The sequence below is a fragment of the Ctenocephalides felis genome, unplaced genomic scaffold, assembly GCF_003426905.1.
Source record: "Ctenocephalides felis isolate EL2017-DRISC unplaced genomic scaffold, ASM342690v1 CF-g0.4_SCAFFOLD_03570, whole genome shotgun sequence".
Taxonomy (NCBI): Eukaryota; Metazoa; Arthropoda; class Insecta; order Siphonaptera; family Pulicidae; genus Ctenocephalides; species Ctenocephalides felis.
This window is the reverse complement of record NW_020539724.1, coordinates 24,924,625-24,947,521: the sequence shown is the minus strand read 5'-3', so window position 1 is coordinate 24,947,521 and position 22,897 is coordinate 24,924,625. Positions and strand designations below refer to the sequence as shown.

At 30.6% G+C, this 22,897-nt stretch overlaps 1 protein-coding gene and 1 pseudogene across 1 annotated transcript in view; one reads left to right on the top strand and one right to left on the bottom strand.

The window, feature by feature from the left end:
• The window catches only part of LOC113383292 (ras-like protein 2), a 50,127-nt gene extending 29,228 nt beyond the window's left edge, over window positions 1–20,899 (top strand). Inside the window, exons 2-3 of the mRNA XM_026621553.1 lie at window positions 16,041–16,128; window positions 20,658–20,899. Coding sequence (XP_026477338.1) covers window positions 16,041–16,128; window positions 20,658–20,899 — 330 coding nt within the window. The remainder of the gene's footprint in view (window positions 1–16,040; window positions 16,129–20,657) is intronic.
• On the bottom strand, window positions 16,509–19,190 carry LOC113383007 (annotated as a pseudogene).
• Window positions 20,900–22,897: the final 1,998 nt, after the last annotated feature.

The window sequence follows — 22,897 nt, the reverse complement described above, 5'->3', positions numbered from 1 at the left end:
AAGATACGGGGCAAAAAGTGCCACAAACGGTAGCTCAAGAGAAGGGAGCGTCCGATTTTAATAATTTAAAAAACATTTCACTTGTATTGACAAGATAAAAAGCTGATTAAATTTTTGGGAAGGCAGATCTAGCGGTTATGGACTCTCAATAAAAATAAGTTAGAAAAATGCCTTTTGGCGGTCAAAAATGATCATTAGACATATGCACATCAAATTATCAGATATTTTATAGAGATTTTCATAATGTGTACACATTTTGTGTAATTTTTTCTTAGGTTCCGTATCAAGATTTTTAATTACGGTACGGGAAGTTTCAGCAATTTGCCTTAAGGCACGATGCCATGCACCCCACTAGTTCCTATCTAATTTGATATACATACTTTACATGAGAAGACAACCCAGAGGCCGTCTTTCTGATAGTTATATACTTAAACTTATTGCAGTAATTTCAGAAAGGTCTATTTTCACTTGGCAACATATTCTATTCTTCAAGGGTAAAAAAATAAGTGAAAAAGTATATTAGTATATATTGCTTGGTATCAGGTTAATAACATGCATATTTTCGGTTTCAAAGCATAAGTTAAGAACAAAAGAAATATAATTTTCGACACTATTATCTGCATATCCGAGTAGTAATATAAATTCCGTTATCTCAAAAGTGCTTGTTATATTAAATTAATCGGAGCCAATTTCTAATTTCTTTGTTTTATAGTTTGAAAGAAAAACATTCCCATGACATAGAGGAATTCAATTTCACTTTGATTAGGACGTGAGAAATTGCGTTTGAAGACAATGGAAAGTATTATTAAAAGTAACGAGATTAGAACAGAATTGTAACTACAGTGACTTGAACTATGCATCATGAAAACACTTTGAATCTTTGCTAAAAATATTGTTTCGATAGTACATATAAATTTCAACCACAAGGTTCTAGTTTAAACCGATTCCGGACAGCCTGATATCAACCAATAGCGATTTTTACTTGATAATATACATGGAAAACTTGCTTTTAAGAGAAAATAGTCATCCTCAACATTGCTCTATCAAATTAGCAATCAATTGTTAGTATTCTAATAATAAAAATATATCAAACATAGATAGACCAAAATATTGGCTTGGCGACGTAGTTAAGGAGAAGTTTCATTACATCCATTCATAAAATCTTCTATGTTAAGTTCTGATCAAAAATAATATATTGAATTTGCACTTATTCACAGATATGTACATATAAGCAATTTTAGTGATAGCAGTAAAGATTTTAAAAATACTTTTTTACTAGTCAAAAACTTATAATAACCAAAATTTATTAACTTTCCGTAGGATATAACTTAATTATATTATATTATAACTTATAGTAATGGGCCAAAAATAGAAAAATAAAATTTTTGTATATCTTCACGTTTCAGAAGTTTCTAAACATTTTTACATTTCTGAGAATGAATGAATGTGTGTGTGCGTATGTACGAGTGTGTGGATACAATTTTTCGTCGACGTTCTCGTGAGTACCGCTCAACCAATTTGAATCTCAATTTAAAAGCAATCGATTCTTAATAATGGGGATTAGTGCTGATTAGTTTTTATGAAAGGTCGGTCCAGCCGCTTAGGGGAGAAGTAGTGATCAGTTCTTTGCAAAGACAAACCCAGCCGTTTCGAAGATACGGAGCTAAATGTGTAAAAAATGGCAGTTTTTGAGAGAACGAAGCACCCGTTTTCAATGATACAAAAAACTGTTCACTTGTGTGGATGTAATTATTGTTTTTGGGAAATGCAAAAAAAATATTTTTTTAATTTACAATATTTTTTGAATATCGAAAATAATTTGGATTTTAATTCTAATTCTAGCTAAAATACTTGAAATAAATAATTTTAACTTTGCAATTCAGTTTATATAATTCTTAGAATTATGAGGAAAGATTCTTCATTCTAACTCCTCTTCGAAGGGGATCAGTAAGTTTTGTTTATTTACTTTTTCATTTAAACTTGTATGAATATCATTGTCCAATTTATAAGCTTTTATATTTTGTCTATAAAATACGAATAATGAAAGTTACAGTATTTATAATAATATAATAAAACATTTAATATTCCTCGATTATTTATAGTACGGGAAGTTCCAGCAATTTGTCTTAAGGCACGATGTCATACACAACTAGTTTTTCTTTTTAGTTTCTTCACATTCTTCTCCATTATTGAAGTTACTCTATTCCTTGTCGTAAATTGTGCAGGGCACCAGATAACACCCAAATAAATTTGCTATCTACTTAATGTTGATCTTACGTAGAAGTCAGATATGTCATTCTTCATTTTATTATTATTCAAATAAAGTTATTATGTTTATTACTCATACTTTTAAGTTTAAGTAATTTTTTATGATAACATCCGTTTTTCATGTCAAATATACAGTTGAGTCAGTCATTTTAATTCTGTACTATTTATTTGAATTTGCCAATCTGTTTGAATACATATTTTTTCCCAATCGTACTCAGTTTTTTTTTCTTTTCTAAGTTGTTATCTCACAATTAATTTTAATAAATTCTTTTCATCGAAACGTTGATATCAGATGATAGATTTGGATATATTGAATAACTTTTTTGAGATAATGAGTTGAGCAAAATCGTAAATTTAGATATTTGTTAATATTTTGAAATATTGAAGCACTGGTAACGCCAAGGTGTTTCATAGCTTAACGGGCAAGCGCACAGACACGTGCGGACAGGCGGGTCGTGAGTTCGTACCAACAACCTGACATCGGGCATCAGCGATGTACATTTTTACTTGAAAACATAGATAAAAAAATGTTTGTTATTGAAATTAGCCCATTTAGGGCACTGCGGTGAAGGTGTGAAATGGCAATGAGAAATCTTTCACAATATTCTTCCCTGAATCGATTTGGAGTTTAACTCAGGTCTAGAACATGCCAGGGGCAGTACTATCCATTACTATCTTATTATTGAAACACTTACATTTCAAATTTCAAAAATTCATCAAATAAAATTTTATAATTTATGTTCTTTATACACCTACTCTAAATATATTCAAATACTAGCTGACCCGGCAAACGTTGTTTTGCTAATTATAAGTAAGGTATTCTAAACAATTTCTAGAGAATCAAAAATATTAATACTTAAGTATATAAGGATGTGTTGTTTGAATGCTATATACAATGATGTATTATAAAAACAATAAACCCCATTGGTTTGTCTATATTTTGTCAATACAATCAAACTGGAAGATTTTTACACTTTCTATAGAAAACATGGTAGAATCCAATCCAAGTCTTTTTTGGTTTTTCGACTTATTGATTACGTTTTCAAGTTTTTCAGATTTTTTTTGGATTCTGGATTTTGTGTATAATTGTAAATAATACTACTAAACTTATAAAAATTTTAAAATTTCTGCGAGTATAGATAGAAAATGTATTAAGTATTTCTTCTTTGACCTTTCCTTGACTTTTGAAAAGTTTCAAGTAACATTCGATGTATCAAAGTAAATTTAATAAAAAGTATATATGTAGAGCAGGGCGAGACACGAAGGTCCAATTTGACTTTGAGCAAACAAACTATATTATGCAAACCAAACCAATTATATCACAACAAATAACAAAACTTTCAGCTAATTCATCATTGCAGAAATGTGCTTTTTTGATGTCTTTTAAAAATTTGTTATCTAGACCTTTTTACCGCGGTGGCAAACAGGTTTAATGTCTCAAGTTAATTTTAAAGATATTTTAGAAAAAAAAAATACACTTTTAACTAATGCTAAAAAACTACCAACGAAAGAAAATACTTTTATTATAGATTTTCAAAGATTACCGTTTATCTCCAGACAGTAAAGTCATAAGAATCAAGGTTATAGCTGGTTATACATCTTTTTCCCTCTACTTTCAAATATTATTGTTAAACAATGCTTAACTTTACTGGTTTTTGACACATCGGTGGTGGAACTTTTTAACCCCGGACTTTCAAATATTTCTATCTATTCTTCGATAAATTCTGGGAAATTATAACTGGGAAAATGTTATTCAACAAAATGTCCCTTTGATCGATACCAAATTTAGGTTCTGAATTAAAACAAATAAATAAATAAAAAATAATATAACCTAGAGAATGTTTTATAAATACTAATGAGTATATAATTATACATACGAGATCTTTCAGAGCACCGTATTTGAGAAAAATATGCGAAAAAGTTCATTAACATTTCAAAAAAGTTGATATTTTGAGTTTCTAGTAACACTTGCGGTCCGTTTAATAACGTTTTATGTATAAATAAAACTACGAACAGAGTTACTTACTACAATTTAGTCATAATTAAATAATATTCACGTAAAACATCCTATTAAACGTAATTGAACATCATCTGTCAAAAACGTTTGATATTTGACGTATTAGAAACCGTCCATTGTTTCTTAAAACTTCTTCTACAAAAATTTTCAAATTATAAATGTAAAGTTTCTACGCGATTTTAAAATAATATCTCACCTTTCCGACAACTTACTGATTAGCACGAATTTTTCAAGACTAAGAGTGGCCAAATCAGTTTTGCCGTTTTCGAGTTTTAGCGGATCATTTTATTGAGAGCTCCATAATTATTATATATAAGAAGATAAATGCTATTGTACAATTACAAGCAGCAAACACTGTAAAGTTCTCAGGTCACTGAGATAATTTGAACATGAATTTTCACGAAAATATATGCTAAATTATTGGGCCGATTCTGGCGTGAAATAAACCAATGATATGATAACTTGTCATTGACAAGACTATGTTACGTTATTTACATTTTTACATACAATTTACATTTCTCACACAATATCATAACGAATACTGTCAAAATGCCATGTATTTGCTGTAAGATCAGGCGTATGAAAATTTCTATTACAATTATCTTATTTATATTTGCATATTGTAAATATAATAAGTGGCGTAAGTATAGGGTGGCAGGGCTGGCAAAATGCCTGACCTCCGATCCAAGAGGGCCCTGGACCAAAAGAAATGTTTTCATTTTTGAATTGATTTTTGGTGATTTTTACTGATATGACCGCATGAAAAAATTTTTGTCAAGAATCCTATCAAAAGAATTTGTTACGGGCCCCAAAAGGTATAATTAATAAACATAATATATTTTTTTAAACATAATATATTTTTTTATGTATTGAACTTGCACCATTTTGGAAAGAGTTTTGAATTCTAGACAGAAAATCTGACTTAGTACCCCGCATTACGTACTGCTTCCCGACTGCACGATTTCTATGCACGAATTCGTAACTATTATGTACTCGACTGGCAGACCCTTGCAACCGTCAGAATGGTTTGTCAGTTTACATCTACTTTCTGAACAGTTAAAAGCATACACCATAGGTGGGGAACCTGCGGCCTCCAGGAGGTTCTTGTGCGGCCCCTTGCCTTCTAGTACAAAATAGCAAAGTTACTTTCAAACAACTATTGTACATCAGTTCCGCGAAAAATCCCACCAAAGACAGTCATATTGTAACATGACATCAGATTACTAGCCTGAAACACAGGCTCTTAGGCAGATACAAAATATAAGCAATATTTTCGATTTCGCAAGACATCGCCTATTATATGATTCAAGAAGTATAAACAAAGAATCGTTGGCACCCGCGTTGAAGATTTTTAAGCGTATCCGTAGTAAAATGATAAAATTTTATACTTCTCGCAACCAAAAGCAAATCCGCAGCTTTGGTGGAGATCGGAGCAACCAGATTTTACCTAGATATTGGCAATTTTATGAGACCATAGTTACAAAATGACACAAAACTATACCTTTTTTCATAAAATACAAAATATATTTTTAAAAATTGCTGTAGGCAAAATATGTGTCCGTATTTATTTGCACATAATATATAGAATTTTTCTATATTTAAATTTTGAAATATAAATATAGAGTAAGGCATTTGAAATGAGAACAACTCAAATACAAAATAGAAATTAACTATACATTTTGTGTATACTAAATACATATTTTAATTAAAATTTTTTTCACGTTCATTATTGTGAGTTTATAAATTATCAAATAATACGCTGATTTTCATGGGTAAACATTATTATTCTCTAAATGGACTAGGTACATCATTTATTAATAATATTTTTTAAATTATATTCTTAAATGTCTGTCAATGGTGTCTAGGTATATATCTTTCGGAAAGAGATAACTTTGCGTTTAATGCATTAATCCTATGTTTTGTTATAACAACCATTGTTCAGAAATATTCATACCGAAAATTCACAAATGAATTTAATCTGGTTTTTCCAAAGCCCGAAATTCCCTAAATTAACCGTTAACACCTTAGTTTGCAAAATAAAAATCTATCAGTGAAGTCAATGGTATAAAAAAATATATAATTTTTTATTTCAAATAATTATGTAACAATAAGAATATGAAAATCAAATTCAAATCAAAAGGCTTTAATATCATTTATATATAAAAAATGAATGTTTAAATGAAATTAAAACTGAAATTAAAAATTTAAATGAAATGAAATTATTTAAAATTTAATTTATAAAATATTTAAAATTTTGAAGTATTTTATGTACTTTTTTAATGCAATAAATTGTTACAACTATGAAAAAACTATAATAATTTCAAAAGTCACTTTTTTAGGCCAATCAGCTTATGCGGCCTCTTTTATTGCTGCCTAATTTAAGTGTGGCCTCTAATGGCAAAAAGGTTCCCCACCTCTGGCATACACCCTCAAAATTTGAGCCTTTTTTGCTAATTTCAAAGAAACCGCTGGGCCGCTCGTTGCACAAGAGTAATAACAGTCCTTATAAAATTACTTTTAATAGCTCTTAAATATGTTTGAAATCGGTCTAGCCGTTTTTGTGAAAACGCCGACGAAAGGTCAAAAAAAAGCCCACATATATAGGGTGACCCATTTAAAAATTGGAATTCATCGATAGCAACTTGCCTGTAGGCCATACTGTGCGTAATTCGAAGTTGCCATATATCGGAAAAAACTAAGAATATTGAGACCTTTCTAAATAATTATAATACTTTATATGTTACATACATAAATATCTAGACCGTAAGATCACTAGATCACTAGGACCACTAGATGGACCACCCGTTATACACATATACTTTCCCAATTTGATCTCATTCGATTCAAAATGACTTGAAACGTCTAGAACACATAAAATTACTAAATCGGCTTTTCTCGCGAAAACAAACTTCTCCTGCGGAAATTTAATATCAGTCTAATGATTTCAAATGCTTATCTTTACGAATATTGCAAGTTTAAATACTTAATATTAGTAACATATAATTTATAGTATATACTATATAATATGTATTACATATGACAATAATTTGTCATATAACGCGATAATATTAAATACGAAACAGTTGGTTTTAGTCAAAAACATGAAAATTTCTATTACAATTCGTTTGTTTATGTTTGCATATTTCTTCTATTGTAACGCTCACCATTTATAAAAGTAATGTTTACAAAATATTGATTCAAAGTGTATTGTCTAATATCTGTCATATTATATACAAGCTGATTCTAATACGACGCCATTACAGTTGCGCTTGCAACAATTTTACGTTATTTTTAACTATGTATTTAAAAAGAATCAGAATCACTAAGCATTTATTATATGTATTTAGAAAAACATTATAATGATGATTATAAATGCCTACCTTTACAGATGTTGCATGTAGAAAACATAATGATATAATCCTGTATTCACAAACTTTTCAAACTCACTTGTCACTGCACTGTTACGAATGGCTGCAAAATTTTGTCCCTGTCCTTCGAGTTCGTACCCAGTGTTGCCATGCGACGAATAAAAATTTCAGTGTGTGCAACATGGAGGACAATATGTCTGAAGTTGTTAAATGTCATATTTTTTAAATTATAGGGTATAGGTAAGTTTACAGGAAAAGTAAATAAACAAAACTGGATCAAGTGGAATGAAGAAACTTATTTCATATTTTTAAAAATTATGTAAACTGAGTTGCAAAGTTAAAATTATTTATTTTAAGTATATAAGAAAGTTTTAGAATTTTAGCTAGAATTCAAATCAAAATTCGAATTATTTTTTATATTTAAAAAAAATAAAAATTAAAATTTTTTTTTTTTAATTCTGGGAACATTTTTATTGCCTTTCCAAGCTAATCGTTTTTTTTTTCACAAGCAAAATGTTTTTTGAATCATTCGACGGAAGCTTTGTTCTTTCAAAAACTGCCATTTTTTACACTTTTAGCTTCTTATCTCTGAAACGGCGGGGCCTATCTGTGCCAAAAACGAATTACCACGTCTTCTCATCATTACAAATTGAATGCTTTTTGAATCATTCAAATCAATTTCCATATTTCTGCACTCTTTGCTTCATTTCTCCGAAACGGCTGGACCGACTTTTGCCAAATGCTAATCAGCACGTCTCCTTATCAATAGGAATCGTTTGCTCTTTGAATATTTTTAAGAAAAAATAATCCAAACATACGCAAAAAAAACACATATACATATATCCATGTATTCTAAGGTATTCCTAAATGTTTAAAAACCTCTGAAACTTAAATATATGCAAAAAAAAATTATTTTCGATTTTTGGATGATTACAATAAACTTACCCTACGAAAAGTTAACTAGGTTTTAAATGACATTTTGCCAAGGCAAGTTCCATGATCTCAACATTAACAAATAATCGAGTTAATCAATAACAAATTAATATACTAAATTATGAGCGATTTATAAGTACTCCAAGTTGCTGTAGAGTTTTGATGTTAGAAACTAAAACAAGCAAATTTGTACAAATTTGCTAAACAACAATCTGTCGTATACGAGTATAGGCGTATACGCCTATAATATTTTATAATGTTTGGTAAACCATGCAAAGTTACATTTAAACGAAAAAATGTGTGGGTACAACAATTATTTACGAACAAACAGTTCGGCTAATTTTTACCGTAAACTAATCAGCCCGATTTCTCTGATATCTTTCGAATACATTTTAAATTTTCAAAATCGGTTCAGGATATTTGTGAAAACGTGGACAAAAAAATGGCACTTATTCTAATCAACGCGAGTCATGTTCAGATATGAACCGACGAGTTCTGAATAAATGTCAATAGATTGTTATTAACTAAAGTTATCAGTGATTAAAGCATAGTTATTGAAAAATTGGGCAAGAACTATTGAATATTTTTGATTACTGATTATTTTCCTAAACTGCTAGCAGAATCATTGTATGTATACATATTATGAGTTAAGTCTTCTTATTGAGCAAATGCCAATTCAGTGTGCCACGTTTTAGTTTTATGTAAATACTGAAAAAAACGGCTGTGGCGATCGCAAAACTGATCAACGCGATTTATTATCGAGATTCATCGAATGGCTTTTAAGTTTTGAAATTGGTTCAACCGTTTTTGAGAAAAAATCTCCGAGAAATTTCAAATTTTTGCTCACATGCAATTTTTTCTATTTTTGTGTCAATAGATTCAGAGTGACTTGAAGCGTCGAGAAAACACAAATTTAGCAAATCGGATTTTCTGACGAAAACAAACTTAACAAACCATGATTATTGAAACAATTGTTTCAATTTGCACAGAAAATTCTATATTGTGCTATGAACTAGAATATTACATTAATAGATCTAATTAGCAATATACTGTTGCACTAGAATATTTTTTTTCAATTTAATTTTATTTAATTGCATATCACATTCAAAAACATTCATCTCATATTAGCTTCTTAAAAATGATACAAGCATGTTTGTTAAAAAATTTATTGATACTTATTAATTTTACATCGTTGGATTTAATAATGTCGACAATAGGTATAATACAGACTTTTCGGTCACTTACATCAATAATCGTAAAATATAAGTATTACGCATAGGCAGTGTTATTACATGACATGGAACGATGGTTACCTTAATTAATGACAAAAACTATTCAAAAATATGAATTTTGTCATATCATACATTATACATAATATATTGTTTTTGAATACAATGTGAAATAACACCTAACAAATATGGGTGCATCTCTTGACAAATTGACTTTTGAGAATTAAATGATTATTCTCACGCATATCGTGTAATTAATTATTTTTTTTCATGTATTTATTTTTACACCATTTGACTTACTGAAGTATTTTGGAACAGAATTATATGGGTACTTGATGTTAAAGCAACTTTAGTACCTACCGAAATCCATACATAATAAAAGTAAGTTAAAATATTAAGAAAACGGAGTTTATTATTATAAAATAAAAGTTTTTTTTCGCATTATTTAAAAAACAGTAATGCTCTTTTTAGGGGTGTCCATTAATCGTGTGATTGTCAAGAACTTTTGAACCTCTCCTCTCCCCCTTGGAGGTACTTAGTGATATTTCAGATCACCCCCCATCCCCTGCTCAACTTTACGTGTATTTTCATTACCTAGAAAAATGTTCAATTTTTGGATTTCTTTTGAAAAATTTTGGATTTTTTATTTTAAAAAAATTTGAATTTTATAAACATTCAGGTGAAAAATAAATACTCGTGATATCTTACTAGACGCCCTCCTACCCCACGTGATATTTCATGATTTTTTGTCCAACATTTCCCCCTCTTACAAGCCTCATGTTATTAATGGAAGCCTCCTTATATAGCTTAATTTCTGTTTTACTATCTTTTAATTACTTATGTTTGTTTATTATCTAGTCAAGAGGGCTTCCAATAATCACGTGATCGATTTTTTAGGGATTTTTAGACACGCCCTTCTCCCCTTGGTCATACATACGTGACATACGTCGTGATATTTAGAATTTACCCCTTCCCCAACCAAACAACACCTGTATTTTTAGTTGCGTAAAATTTTCCGAACAAATACTTCGAATTCACACGTGATATCTTACTAGACCCCTCTCTTCCCACGTGATTTTTTGTCAAAACTTCCCTCTCCCTAAAAGCCTCACGTGATTAATGGACGCCCCCCAAGATTATGTTCTAATCATAGAACATGCATAGTTCCGAAACGTCGGGAATAAATATTTTTTCAACTTTTTGGTTGAGTTTGGTTGGGCACGTCGCGATTTTAGTTCTTTGGGTCATTACAAGAAACTTTGCCGAAGAAACTATAGATCGGAAGTGAATTTCCATCCAGCGAAATTTTAAATAAAGTTTTCACTCCATATGTTCAAGTACTAAAAAGTCATGTTTACTGCTCTGGGAAAAATAATAGAACCATGAGACGTGATTTAGTTACTTTATTATTTAAAACTTGAAAATGAGGCTGCACATATATCTGCATCTTGTGATTAGGATGCACTCCCAACTTTAACCCTCACAAGGAGAAACCAAGGTTTACTCTTCTGGGATTTTGATAAAACTTCGCATGGTGAAAAAATTGATAGTCAAACCAAATTGTTTAAAATATTATAGGCCAACAAAAAGTGGTTTAATTATAAAAATTAATTAAAGTTTTGAAAAATAGGCCTCGCGCAATACGTACGCGTACTGTTTTTCATATTAATATATCCAGGTAGCTCAGTCAGTTTTAACGCTAACTTCTACTTTTTCCATCGAGTTTTGCATGTTCAAATTTTGTCAGCGTATAATGTTTTTTAATTCAAACCAATTCTCAAAGACCATAATATTTTAGGTGTTCCTTTCGACTATCAACTCTATATCATACAAATGTTCATTAAATTTTAAGACTGGTAAATATGAGATACTTGTAAAATACTACTTTTATACTGAGTAAAAACTTTATTGCATCTTGATGATCATTCCCGAAGTGTTCCAAAAAATTTTCAGCAAAGTTTTTGAAATAACTCAAGAATTTTGGCAGCGTATTTTTTTTAAATTTAAACCACTTCTCAAACACCTATAATATTTTAGGTTTTCCATTTGACTATCAACTCTATAATCATACAAATTTTCATTAAATTCTAAGGCTGGTAAATATGAGATCCTTGTAAATTACTACTTTTATAAAAACTTTATTGCATGTTTTGCTGGATGAAAATTCATTCCCGAAGTATTCCGAAAATTTTTCAGCAGAATTCTTAAGGAGTAATCCAAGCAATCGAAATAGCCAAAAATGGCCAAAAAATTTGACCCACCCTAATGTTTATGAATATAATATTATAAACTATCATAATGTTATATTCAAAAATATAAATAATACCATTTCAATTATAATTAATAATTTTAAATATAATTAATCATAATTTGCAATAAAGCTATTTTAAATTAATATATTAAAGTCAAAAATATCGATGGGTCGAATTTTATTAACGTTCTGGTTGCTGAATTTTTACTAGCTTTTTTTCTTATGGCAAATATAAATCTGTATACACGAAAAGTTTGTAAAATTTCAATCTTTTTTAATTCAAAAATAAAATTCATCTTGTGATTAAGGTAATTACTGAATCAATTATTGTTTTCCAAAGAGTATTTGAACGTTGATAAAATTCGCATAAAATAACTTATGCTAATGATTAATATTTATAAATAATCATTAAATAATTATTTTATATTCATAGGCATTAAATGAAAAAAATACATTTTAAATGAGAAGCATTTCATTGATGTTAGTTATATTATTAGTGGTTATGAAGAACATTTGATATTTTATTTTGAAATAAAAGTAAATTAAAATAATTAATAGTAAAATATATAGGACTTAAAATAAAAATGATATAAGTCAAAATTTGAGATCTTAGTAGTTTCAATTTATGATTTGGAAAATTTCATTCAGTTCCATGTCTATTAGGCAGTTTTTAAGTTTAAACTAATATTTATCCATTACAAATATATTTAGTTTGAATTGAAAATTACAAGACATTATATATATATATATATATATATATATATATATATTATATCTGTGTGGGTGTATTTTATAACTAAACAAGTATCCATATAGAAAATTTGTAAACTTTCTTGAAAATACATATTGTAAATCACAACCATTCTTGAACAATTAAAGGTTTTACTTTTACATGAACATATAACCTGACCTGATTATTTATGTATATTTTTATTTGCATACATTCATATGTGCAAACACTTATATATACTTTTTATATTTATATACAAATGAATAGGTATGCTAATACATTATTTATTTATATTTAATAAGTGTTCAAATTGTTATTACATATAAACTTTTATCGATGAAAATATTACTTTAACACCTTTTTTCAGCAAATATTACACAAAATATCGGATGCAACATGTATCCTAATAGTTGTCCAATAATACTCTTGAATTGCGTTATTAAATAATGAAAAATATGGTGAAATTAAATAAAAAATATAAGCCCTTAAATGAGAATTAAAGCATAAAATTATATTTTTATATATTAGATGCTTAGACATATATGGCAGTCTAAAACGTTTCGATTTGATTCATAATTTTACTATTTGTTACTAAAATTTTGTTCGAAAATTTATGCCCATTATGAGCCTACAGAAGTACAGTACAATTTAAAAAAAAGAACAATCGCTAGATGACCCATTTTACATTCAATTATTATCCAAAGGTTAAAAACAGAGAAAATGATGTTGGAAATGGAGATAGAAAAAAATTAAGTTTTGTTAAATCCGAGTTTTTCCACGTGCTTGATCAAAGGTAATAAATTTGACCCTTGTTTTAATTTTATTAATGTAGTCTTTTCCCAAATGTACATTTAGCTTTTTTTTGTATGAAGCGAGTAGAATCTAAAATCAACGTTTTATAGAATGTTTAAAAGTTATGCACAGCATTATAAATGTAATTCATCTTCCATGAATGACATTGGTTTAAAAAATCATATTTTTTGATCCTTTGAGGTCTCTGATTAGTGAGATTTTATAAGTCAACTTTATTCTTTATGAAAAATCAACATTTTTCTTTAACTGCTGGTTTTAACCAAACTGGCGATAATGGTTTGCTGTATTTAATTTTCATTAATGACTTCCATAATTATTAATATATAATATTTTTACTGATCAGGAGCAAAGACATTTGCTTCTTAATTTTATTCTGATTCCTCTCGCTCAAAACAAAAAAAATATATTTAAATTACAGTACCGATAATAAATAATGTCACAATGACTTCTATGCTTTTTACTTCTATTTTTACGGGGTATCCCAAAACTCAACGTCAAGTCGAAACAAAGTGATAGAATTGACACATTCCACATTGTTTGAAAATTATGAGTTGTTAAGTGCAACCTAAAGCTTTGGTGATAAACGGTTAATATGGTTAATTTTTACCTCCCAGTAGGGTAAGATAAAGTAATCGCAAAAAATAGAAAATAAAATTTTTATATATCTTTACGTTTCAAAGGTTTCTGAACATTTTGGCATACCTTAGAAAATATGGATGTATGTGTGTATGTGTGAATGTTAGTGCATGTTGTGTAGTTGTGTGTGCGGATACAAATTTTCGTCGACGATTTCGGAAACTTTCGATTCGTATTAATAATGAGACGTGCTGATTATTTTGTGGTAAAGGCAGGTCGAGCCATTTCGAAGATACGAGGCGAAAAGTACCAAAAATGGTAATTGATTTTTTGAGAGAACGGAGAGATTTGTATATTTCAAAAAAACATTTTATTCGTACTGACCAAATGAAGAACTGATGAAATGTTTGGGTATGCAGGTCTGGTTTTGGAGATCCAATAAAAAATGCGATTTGACGGACAAAATTATGATTAGACATATGCACATCAAATTAACACATATTTTAATAGTAATAACAAATTTTGTTCATTATATGGGTTCCGTACCAATGTTTATCTGTTATACTGCGGCGCCCACGCGCTTCGATATTTCGTTTCTACGCAGCTAACGTATCGCGATCACTTCCAAAATATTTCAAAGTATTAAAAAAATCTATTTTTTTAAAAAGGTCAATTATTTTCAAAAATATTAAAAATCTCAAAAAATTATTCTTTCCACAGTTCTAAAAGAAAATTGATTATTTTTTAAAAACTCAAATGTTTGGTGCGGGAAGTTCCAGCAATTTTGTTTTGCAGGAATTTGTTATTGCTTTTGTTCATTTAAATTTTAGAATCGTCACCATAAAAAGCATTTCTATGCTTATAGTGAAAAATAATGACACAATTGCTCCAAGTTTTCAAGAATTAAGACTTTTGTTAAACTATGAATTTAATTTGTCTACTTTGAGAAGCCCTCCTTTAAAGAAAATGTACTAAAGTGTGATAGCAAGTTTCATCAAAAGTTGGCGCATTTAATAAGTTAAAATACTTTATAGTAAAATGGTAAAATACTTGAGAGGTTCATTATGAAAAATTTTGAGTTAAATGAAAACCTGAAAATAACAAGATAAAGGTTAACGTATTTTGCTTACATTTAGTTCAAATATTTCGCTCTCGCACATTGATTTTTTCATTATAAAATTATCAAGTATATTATCATTTTAAAAACCTGATTAAAAGCGCCAACTTTTGATGAAATTTGCCAACACACTTTGATACATTTTTTTTAAGAAATGCCTGTCGAAATCGACCGATCTTAAAAATTTTAAATTCAAGTTCAACAAAGAAGTAATTCTTTAAATCTTAGGTCAATTGTGGGTCGATTATTTTGGACAGTGGTTTTGGACAATGTTATTCATTAAATGTTATTCGAAAAATTGTCACAACTTCACCAAAGCTTTGGTTGCCCTTAAAAGCTAATAATTTCTAAACAACGTAATATCTTTTTGTTTTCTATTTTTGTCGCTTGACGTTGAGTTCTAGGATACTCTAACATATAAAATTTTATATTTTATGATTAACTAAATATTGAAAATCAATCTTATTTTAGACACCTGAAATTACATTCAAAACACATTGCGTTGTAACTTAAACATCAATGCCACAATCACAATCTCAATAATACAACATTTACCGATTCGTTCTTATTTTTATTTCATCAGAATCAGAAGATCTTAAATATTACTATATTTGTAACATGATTAAAATTGTTTTAAGTGAATTGGTTTTGTCTATGTTTTTACCTTTATAGTTTAGTATTTTAAATCCCATGAAAGTGATTTAATAATGTATTAATTTAATTTAATTTTAATTGCAGAGTTATTTTGTGACAGATTATGATCCCACCATTGAAGATTCATACACAAAGCAATGTGTCATAGACGACATCCCAGCTAAATTGGACAGTAAGTGAAACAGGATTTATTATTATATAAAGATTACTTTTTAATTAATAAAAATAATTATATACAAATTATATTAGATTTAAGACATAGGTAACTTAATAATATAGTAAAACTTAATCGTGTACAAAAAACATTTTAATCGTGTTCTCCAAGTTATCTCTATTTTAAATATATCGTATAAAATTGATTTAGCTGAGACATTACTAATATTATAAAACAAATATGATTCATTAAAATGAACACAAAAAGCCTCAATACCTAAAAAATTTAATGTAGATAAAAAAGTTACATAATAAATATAAATACTACTAAAAGCTAAATTCAGTATGTAATATTGGAGCACAACAGCAACTTCAACTTTATTTTGAAATTTTTCGTAGTTTCTTACAGCTGATCTTGCAAAATATTTATCCAACTTAATTTCAACATTAAGTATTTTCTGTTACAAGCTTTTAAGCAAGCAATTTGATCACAATGGCTTATTTATTTTTCGCTCAAAAGGTACAAGTGAATTTTAATATTGATTATTCCTTGTGACTCATATTTACTACACAAATCACAATACACTTTTTTTACATATAATCATCTTTGGACATTAAACATTTGTATCTCAAATATAAATAAACACACAATCACAATTTTATAAATCTACCATCACGCATTCTGATGTTTGTCCAAATGTTTTTCAAAAAATTCTAGTTCAGTACTTAAATCTTTGAGAAGATTTTGCCTGTCGGCTTGCTTCAAGTAACCTAATATAGTCTTCAGCAATTGAGTGTAAACTTCTGCTAAGGCTTGAACATCCGAATGTTTTGTTATATTCAAACACTTAGTGTAAAGTTTGTCTAAATGTCCTCGATCAATTATTACTTTTTGAGAGTCCGTTGCTTTAACCTCTGCCAAAAGATCAGATACATCTAAAAAGTCATCAACAATTTCCATAGATATACTGCTATTATTTGATTGTTTACTAGTATTTGCATTTGAAGCATTGGTTTTGTTGTTAGCATCTGTTACTACCACTTTGGCTTCAGCCTCTCTTGCTCCTGCTTCTTGAATTTGATTTCGGATCATTCTGCGCTTAGCAATTTCTTGACATTCATCTTCAAAGTCTGTATCCATTTCTCCTTTTATTTTAGCATATGCGTAGTCTTTTAAAGCAACAGCACAATGTCTTATCTTTTTATCAGCACTGGTCTTATTGGGGTTGTATTCTAAAGCATTTGCACAGATTAGATCGATGTCTTGGAGAAATTCTTTGGCAGTTGTATATCGATTTAAATCTATTTTTGCTATCATTGTTTCTAAATCCATAGGTTGCTTAATAACATCTAAGTAATCTTTAACCTCATCTAAGTCTACTGGTTTTGCAAACATCCGAAAAGTGCGCTGTTTACTTAAATGATGGGCAATCTCTCTCAAAAATACACGTAACTCAACTAATTTCTCTTCTTCTTGAGATTCAAATTTTGCTAATTCTTCTGGTGTATAAATTCTAGCAGGAGGTGTGGGTGCTCTGGGTAAAACCTCTACTTTTCTTGTTTTTGGCTTCACTTGAGGAGGTTTCAGTGCCAAATTAACAAACAGAGGTTTGAAGAATTCTTCTCGAGACTGTCTCATTGGATGATTAGTCATTGGTAGAACACAACGTAAATGAGCAGGAAATAATGTTTGTATGCGATCATCTAATTCCTCAAGCATCATATTAGCAGTTGCTAATACAAGAACAGGTGAACATTTAGTTATTATTTGAATTTTTTCTGCAAGTATGGCCTTGGTGGCATCGGAAGCATGTTCCCACAGTAAGTCTAAAGAAGGCAAGTAAAGAATACTAGGCGCTCTACGCATGCATTCATCTAGGATGTGCGACACAGTTTGCTCTTGAGATAATGACAAATCATCAGTACCATGTATTGAGCTGACATCTAAATTGTAAACGCTCAAATGTTCCATGTGATGCAATAACGCAGGAGCCAAATAAGATTGGCCGCAACCTTCCGACTGTCCAAGAATCAGCAAACGCGAATGGAATAAAGCATGATCCTGTCTCAGAACCTGAACTTGTTTTGAAGTATCAGGATCCATATACGGAAACACTTTGCCCAACCTCTCTACGGCGTCTTTCAAAGCTGCATCCAGGAGAGGTAATAAAAATCGCGGTAAACGTCGTCCATATTTATTTCCCTTTCGAGACCCTGCTGGTATTATTTGAGCTTGAGCTCTGAGGAAATCGACATGTTCGACTTTAACTTTCTCGGTGTCTATGGCTAATTTGAATTTTGACTCGTAAATTTGCGGATAAGTTCTTCGCAGGCTTTGAAGCATAGCTTCGGAACACAGCGCTTCAAGATCAGCGCCGCAGTATCCATCTGTTAGGTCTGAGAGCTGAGATATCATATCATCACCGGTGCCCCATTTTTCCATTTGGATACATGAATCTTCAAAATAGCCTCACGCTGCGATCTTGCAGGTAGGGGAAAGAATAGCTCTCTATCAAATCTGCCGGGTCTTCTTAGTGCTGGATCCAATGATTCTATACGATTTGTAGCTCCGATAATTATGACATCGCCTCTTGCTTCTAATCCATCCATCAGGGTTAGTAATGTTGAAACAATACTTGAATATACTTGATCTTGTTTCGATGTACGCGCGGGACAAAATCCGTCAATTTCGTCGAAAAATATAATAGATGGTCTCATGAGCTGCGCTTGTTCGAATAACAATCTCAGATGTTTTTCGCTCTCTCCAAACCATTTATTTAGTAAATCACCGCCTTTGCGTAAAAAGAAGGACACTTTTTGTCCTGTGTTAGCAGAACATTCACCTGCTAGCGCTCTAGCTAGTAAAGTTTTACCAGTTCCCGGTGGACCGTGAAATAGAACGCCTTTAGGCGGCTTTGTGCCAAATTGCGCAAATACTTCTGGATACAACATTGGCAAAATGACCATCTCTCGTAAGCAACGCACATGAGAATCCAAGCCACCAACTTGTTCAAAGCGGAAGCCATCATCACCAATGCTGAGGGGCTGAATATCAGATAATTTAATATGCGAGGTATCCATATCATTCGCCGGTTTAGTTTATCTTTATGTTTTGCTGGGCTGGAGCAAGCAACCGGAGGGCGTATATAGGGAGTTTGAGCTCTATCATCTTCTTCATCGTCATCGTCGTCACTGAGATCTCGAATGCGTTGTCGGGTTGCTCTCAAACATCTTCTACGGCGTTTCGGCTCGGGTTCTGCATTTGACCAAATGTCGTATTTATTGTAATCTCTGTGCGAACGATAGCTGCGCAAAGGTTTTCTTTGACGTAATTCATATATCCTGCCACCTCTAACATCGTCGCTTGAACTCTGTCTCTCACCTTCTTCATCTTCCATCTCGTCCTCCAATTGGGGAGAATCTTTACGGCCTGGTTCGGGTGTGGAAGTTCCATTGGGAAATTGAGATCTAGTATCAGCATTATTATTATAAGAAGCACGGGGGTTCGATTGATCAAGTATATCCATAGATGACGCTTTTTTATTTTGTGAAGTTTCGTCTTTTTGTGAAGATTTATTAGGTGAACTTCTAGACCTAGTTCGAATTCCACCACTATTATTTGCATCATTCTGTTCTTGTTCCGATCTTCTTGTGCTATTTCGTTGTTGACGGACATCATTATTATAATGTCTCGATCGGCGCTCGTAACGAGAATTTCTATAATTTACTACTACTTCAACATCATCATCATCATCGTCGTCCTCGTCGTCATCCACTTCTTCATCTTCTACTGCTCTTGAAGAATATCGTCTTAATTGGCCAATTTTCGGCGAAATAATATCGCGATAATTGGTATTAGTTCTAGGTCGCAGATTCTTTCTAACTGCTCCATTTACACGCGAATGTTGTTGAACTCTGCGAGAAATACGATCGCTGTTTCGACGCGCGTAATCGGATGAGTCACTCTCAAAATCTAGCACATCCCTACGGCGCTTCCTAGACCTGCCTAAAGCCCGTTGGTCATCGCTATCTTCCGACATTTTGCCGTCGTCCGCTCCGTCTGCACCTCCTCCACCCCTCCTTGCGCTGCTGAAGCGCAAACTCTTCCTTAGTATACCCAGTTTTGCAATTTACTGACAGTGGATAAAAAAATTATTGCCCAACTATCGATTGTTGAAGGCCGAACTTTCTTCAATATTTCATCCCTGTGATAGACAAGAGAATGAAAAAATATGACACTTTCCTTTTAGAGTAATGTAACATATATAACTGTGTAATACTTCTAGAAGTTCATATAGAATTCAGTATGATATTTTCAGTCATTGTCTGCAACATTTTACGTAGATCAATTATCTTGGCTTCGCACCTTAATGATAGTAATGCAGTAACCAACAGAACTATAAACTTATTTCTTGCTTTTATTGAAAAATATATTTTAGGATAATTTAATAAAACTTTAATCTTCTAACCTCTTAGGTATTTTTTATAAAATCGCTATTTTGTATAACAAAATTATATGTAGCTTTAAGATATTTTTTTCTATTTAAGTCCTGGATACTGCCGGTCAAGAAGAATTCAGTGCAATGAGAGAGCAATACATGAGAAGTGGTGAAGGATTTTTGCTCGTGTACGCAGTGACGGATAGGGCTAGTTTCGACGAGATGTACAAATTTCACAGACAAATCTTACGTGTCAAAGACAGAGACGAATTTCCAATGCTGATGGTCGGCAACAAAGCAGATCTCGAGACGTCTCGCGTGGTAAGTCAAGTCGACCCAGCGTATTTTTGAAGAACCTATATGGAAAAAAACAAAAGCATTGAATTTTCTATAGATATAAAGGTGACAAGAACTATATATCATAATAATTGATCATTTTTAACAATCGTTGTACCGTCTGTACGTTAAAAAAAATTGCAGGGGCGTAAATCATTAATGGCGCTAATGAAAGACCAAAGAGCAATTTTGAGTCATCACTGACTAATTTTATAGAGGTTAATTTAATCGTGGTAAATACCAAGCGATTGCAAATGTTTATATTTTTCCCTCGATATCAAGAGATATTATAAATGCTTTGTTTTTATTCAAAATATTTTATTTTCATCTCATGAAAGAGAATAAATAATGAATAAATACGCTGGTCTTCTTTTATTTTCATCTCATGAAAGAGAATAAATAATGAATAAATACGCTGGTTAACCCTTTTAGCGACGAGTGTGAGATTGACGCTGCTGAACGGAACGGCGAGTTGCTCAGTATAGTCCAGTCATTTAAGCTTAAATAGGTAAGAATTCTCGGAATTCGAGATACCTAGCTGAAAGTATGTAAAACTTGTATATTGACATCCCAAAGTGTCTCAAACCTACATATGGTAGGGTGTCAATACCATATGTAGGTTTTGAGACAACTTTAGTGTGTCAATATACAAGTATTACTGACTTACAACTGAGTATCTCTAATTCCAAGGTAGTTTACTGTTATGACTGGGTTAGTAGCGAACTGAAAGGATCGAGCAAATCAATATATAATATTTAAAATTTCAATCATTATCAATGAAGCTGCATTTTAAAAATGAAAAATTACACTTTTAATAACTGAACATTATAATAAAAAATTAAAATTCTCAAAAGTTTAATCATAGTAAAATTTCTTGAAGCGAAAATCAATACACAACATGCCTTCTATAGACGATCTCCATATACACAGGTGTGGATGTCGTCTATAGACGACGCTCGTAGCGAAAGGGTTAAGCATAAAATGTCTATTAGAGTAATATGAGTTATTTGACACCAGACTAGTGTAATTTGAAACAGATAAGGTAATAAGGAAAACAATGTAGAATATTATTGATTCGTTATACTTTTAATCTGAAATAATTTAAATCTAATTAATCACGGATCGTTTAAATCGTTATAAGATTCATACAATAGTATAATACCAAATGAGTAACATTTGTTGATCGAAACACATCATTGATCTCATTTAACAAAGTAACCAGCATATAATTCGAACTAATCGTTACACGTCAGGAATTCAAATTATCACTCATTCCTTCTAATATATAAAACTTTGACTTTAAACAAATAATATTATTGAACAAAGGTACAAATAATTTTACAATATGAGGTCGCAGCATGGGATAATATTTAATTTAAACTGCTAGGAGAGCAAATGCATTAATACCGTGGTTTCCAACTGTGTGGACGGGATCCATCAGGTTGGAAACAGTTATTACAAAGGGTCGTACAGTTTCCAAATTAAATGAATATTAATAAACAGTCTGATAATAAATTGAAATCAGTCGAATATTGTAAATTATATGTATTGATGGTTTGGTACAGAAATCTACCTCCATAAATAGGATAGTATTATTTTTTACCTTGTCATAAGGTCGATGACTATTTCAAATGACTTAAAAGCGGTTTAATTTCGTTTTGTAGTGACAGTTTGAAATGCTGTTGTTTTAAAATTGTCTTTGACATATATAAGCCGGATAATATACTAATAATTTTTCACTATATTTAAAAGTTCTGGTATACCAGCATAAAATCATTAAAAATTAGTTGGTAATTGGTAGTTTGCCTTAAGGAAAGTTACATGAACTTCCCGATATGTGTAAACAATCCATTTAATCCATGATAAATAAATTAATTTATGAGTAGTTAAAAGTAAGTGGATTTACACATTATTGAACACGTTAACCCGCCGGAGTATTTCTGAAAGCAAAATTTTTAAAATCAATGATTTTTATATTGAACCAGGGGTTAAGTGGTTTAGTATGTTCATTAA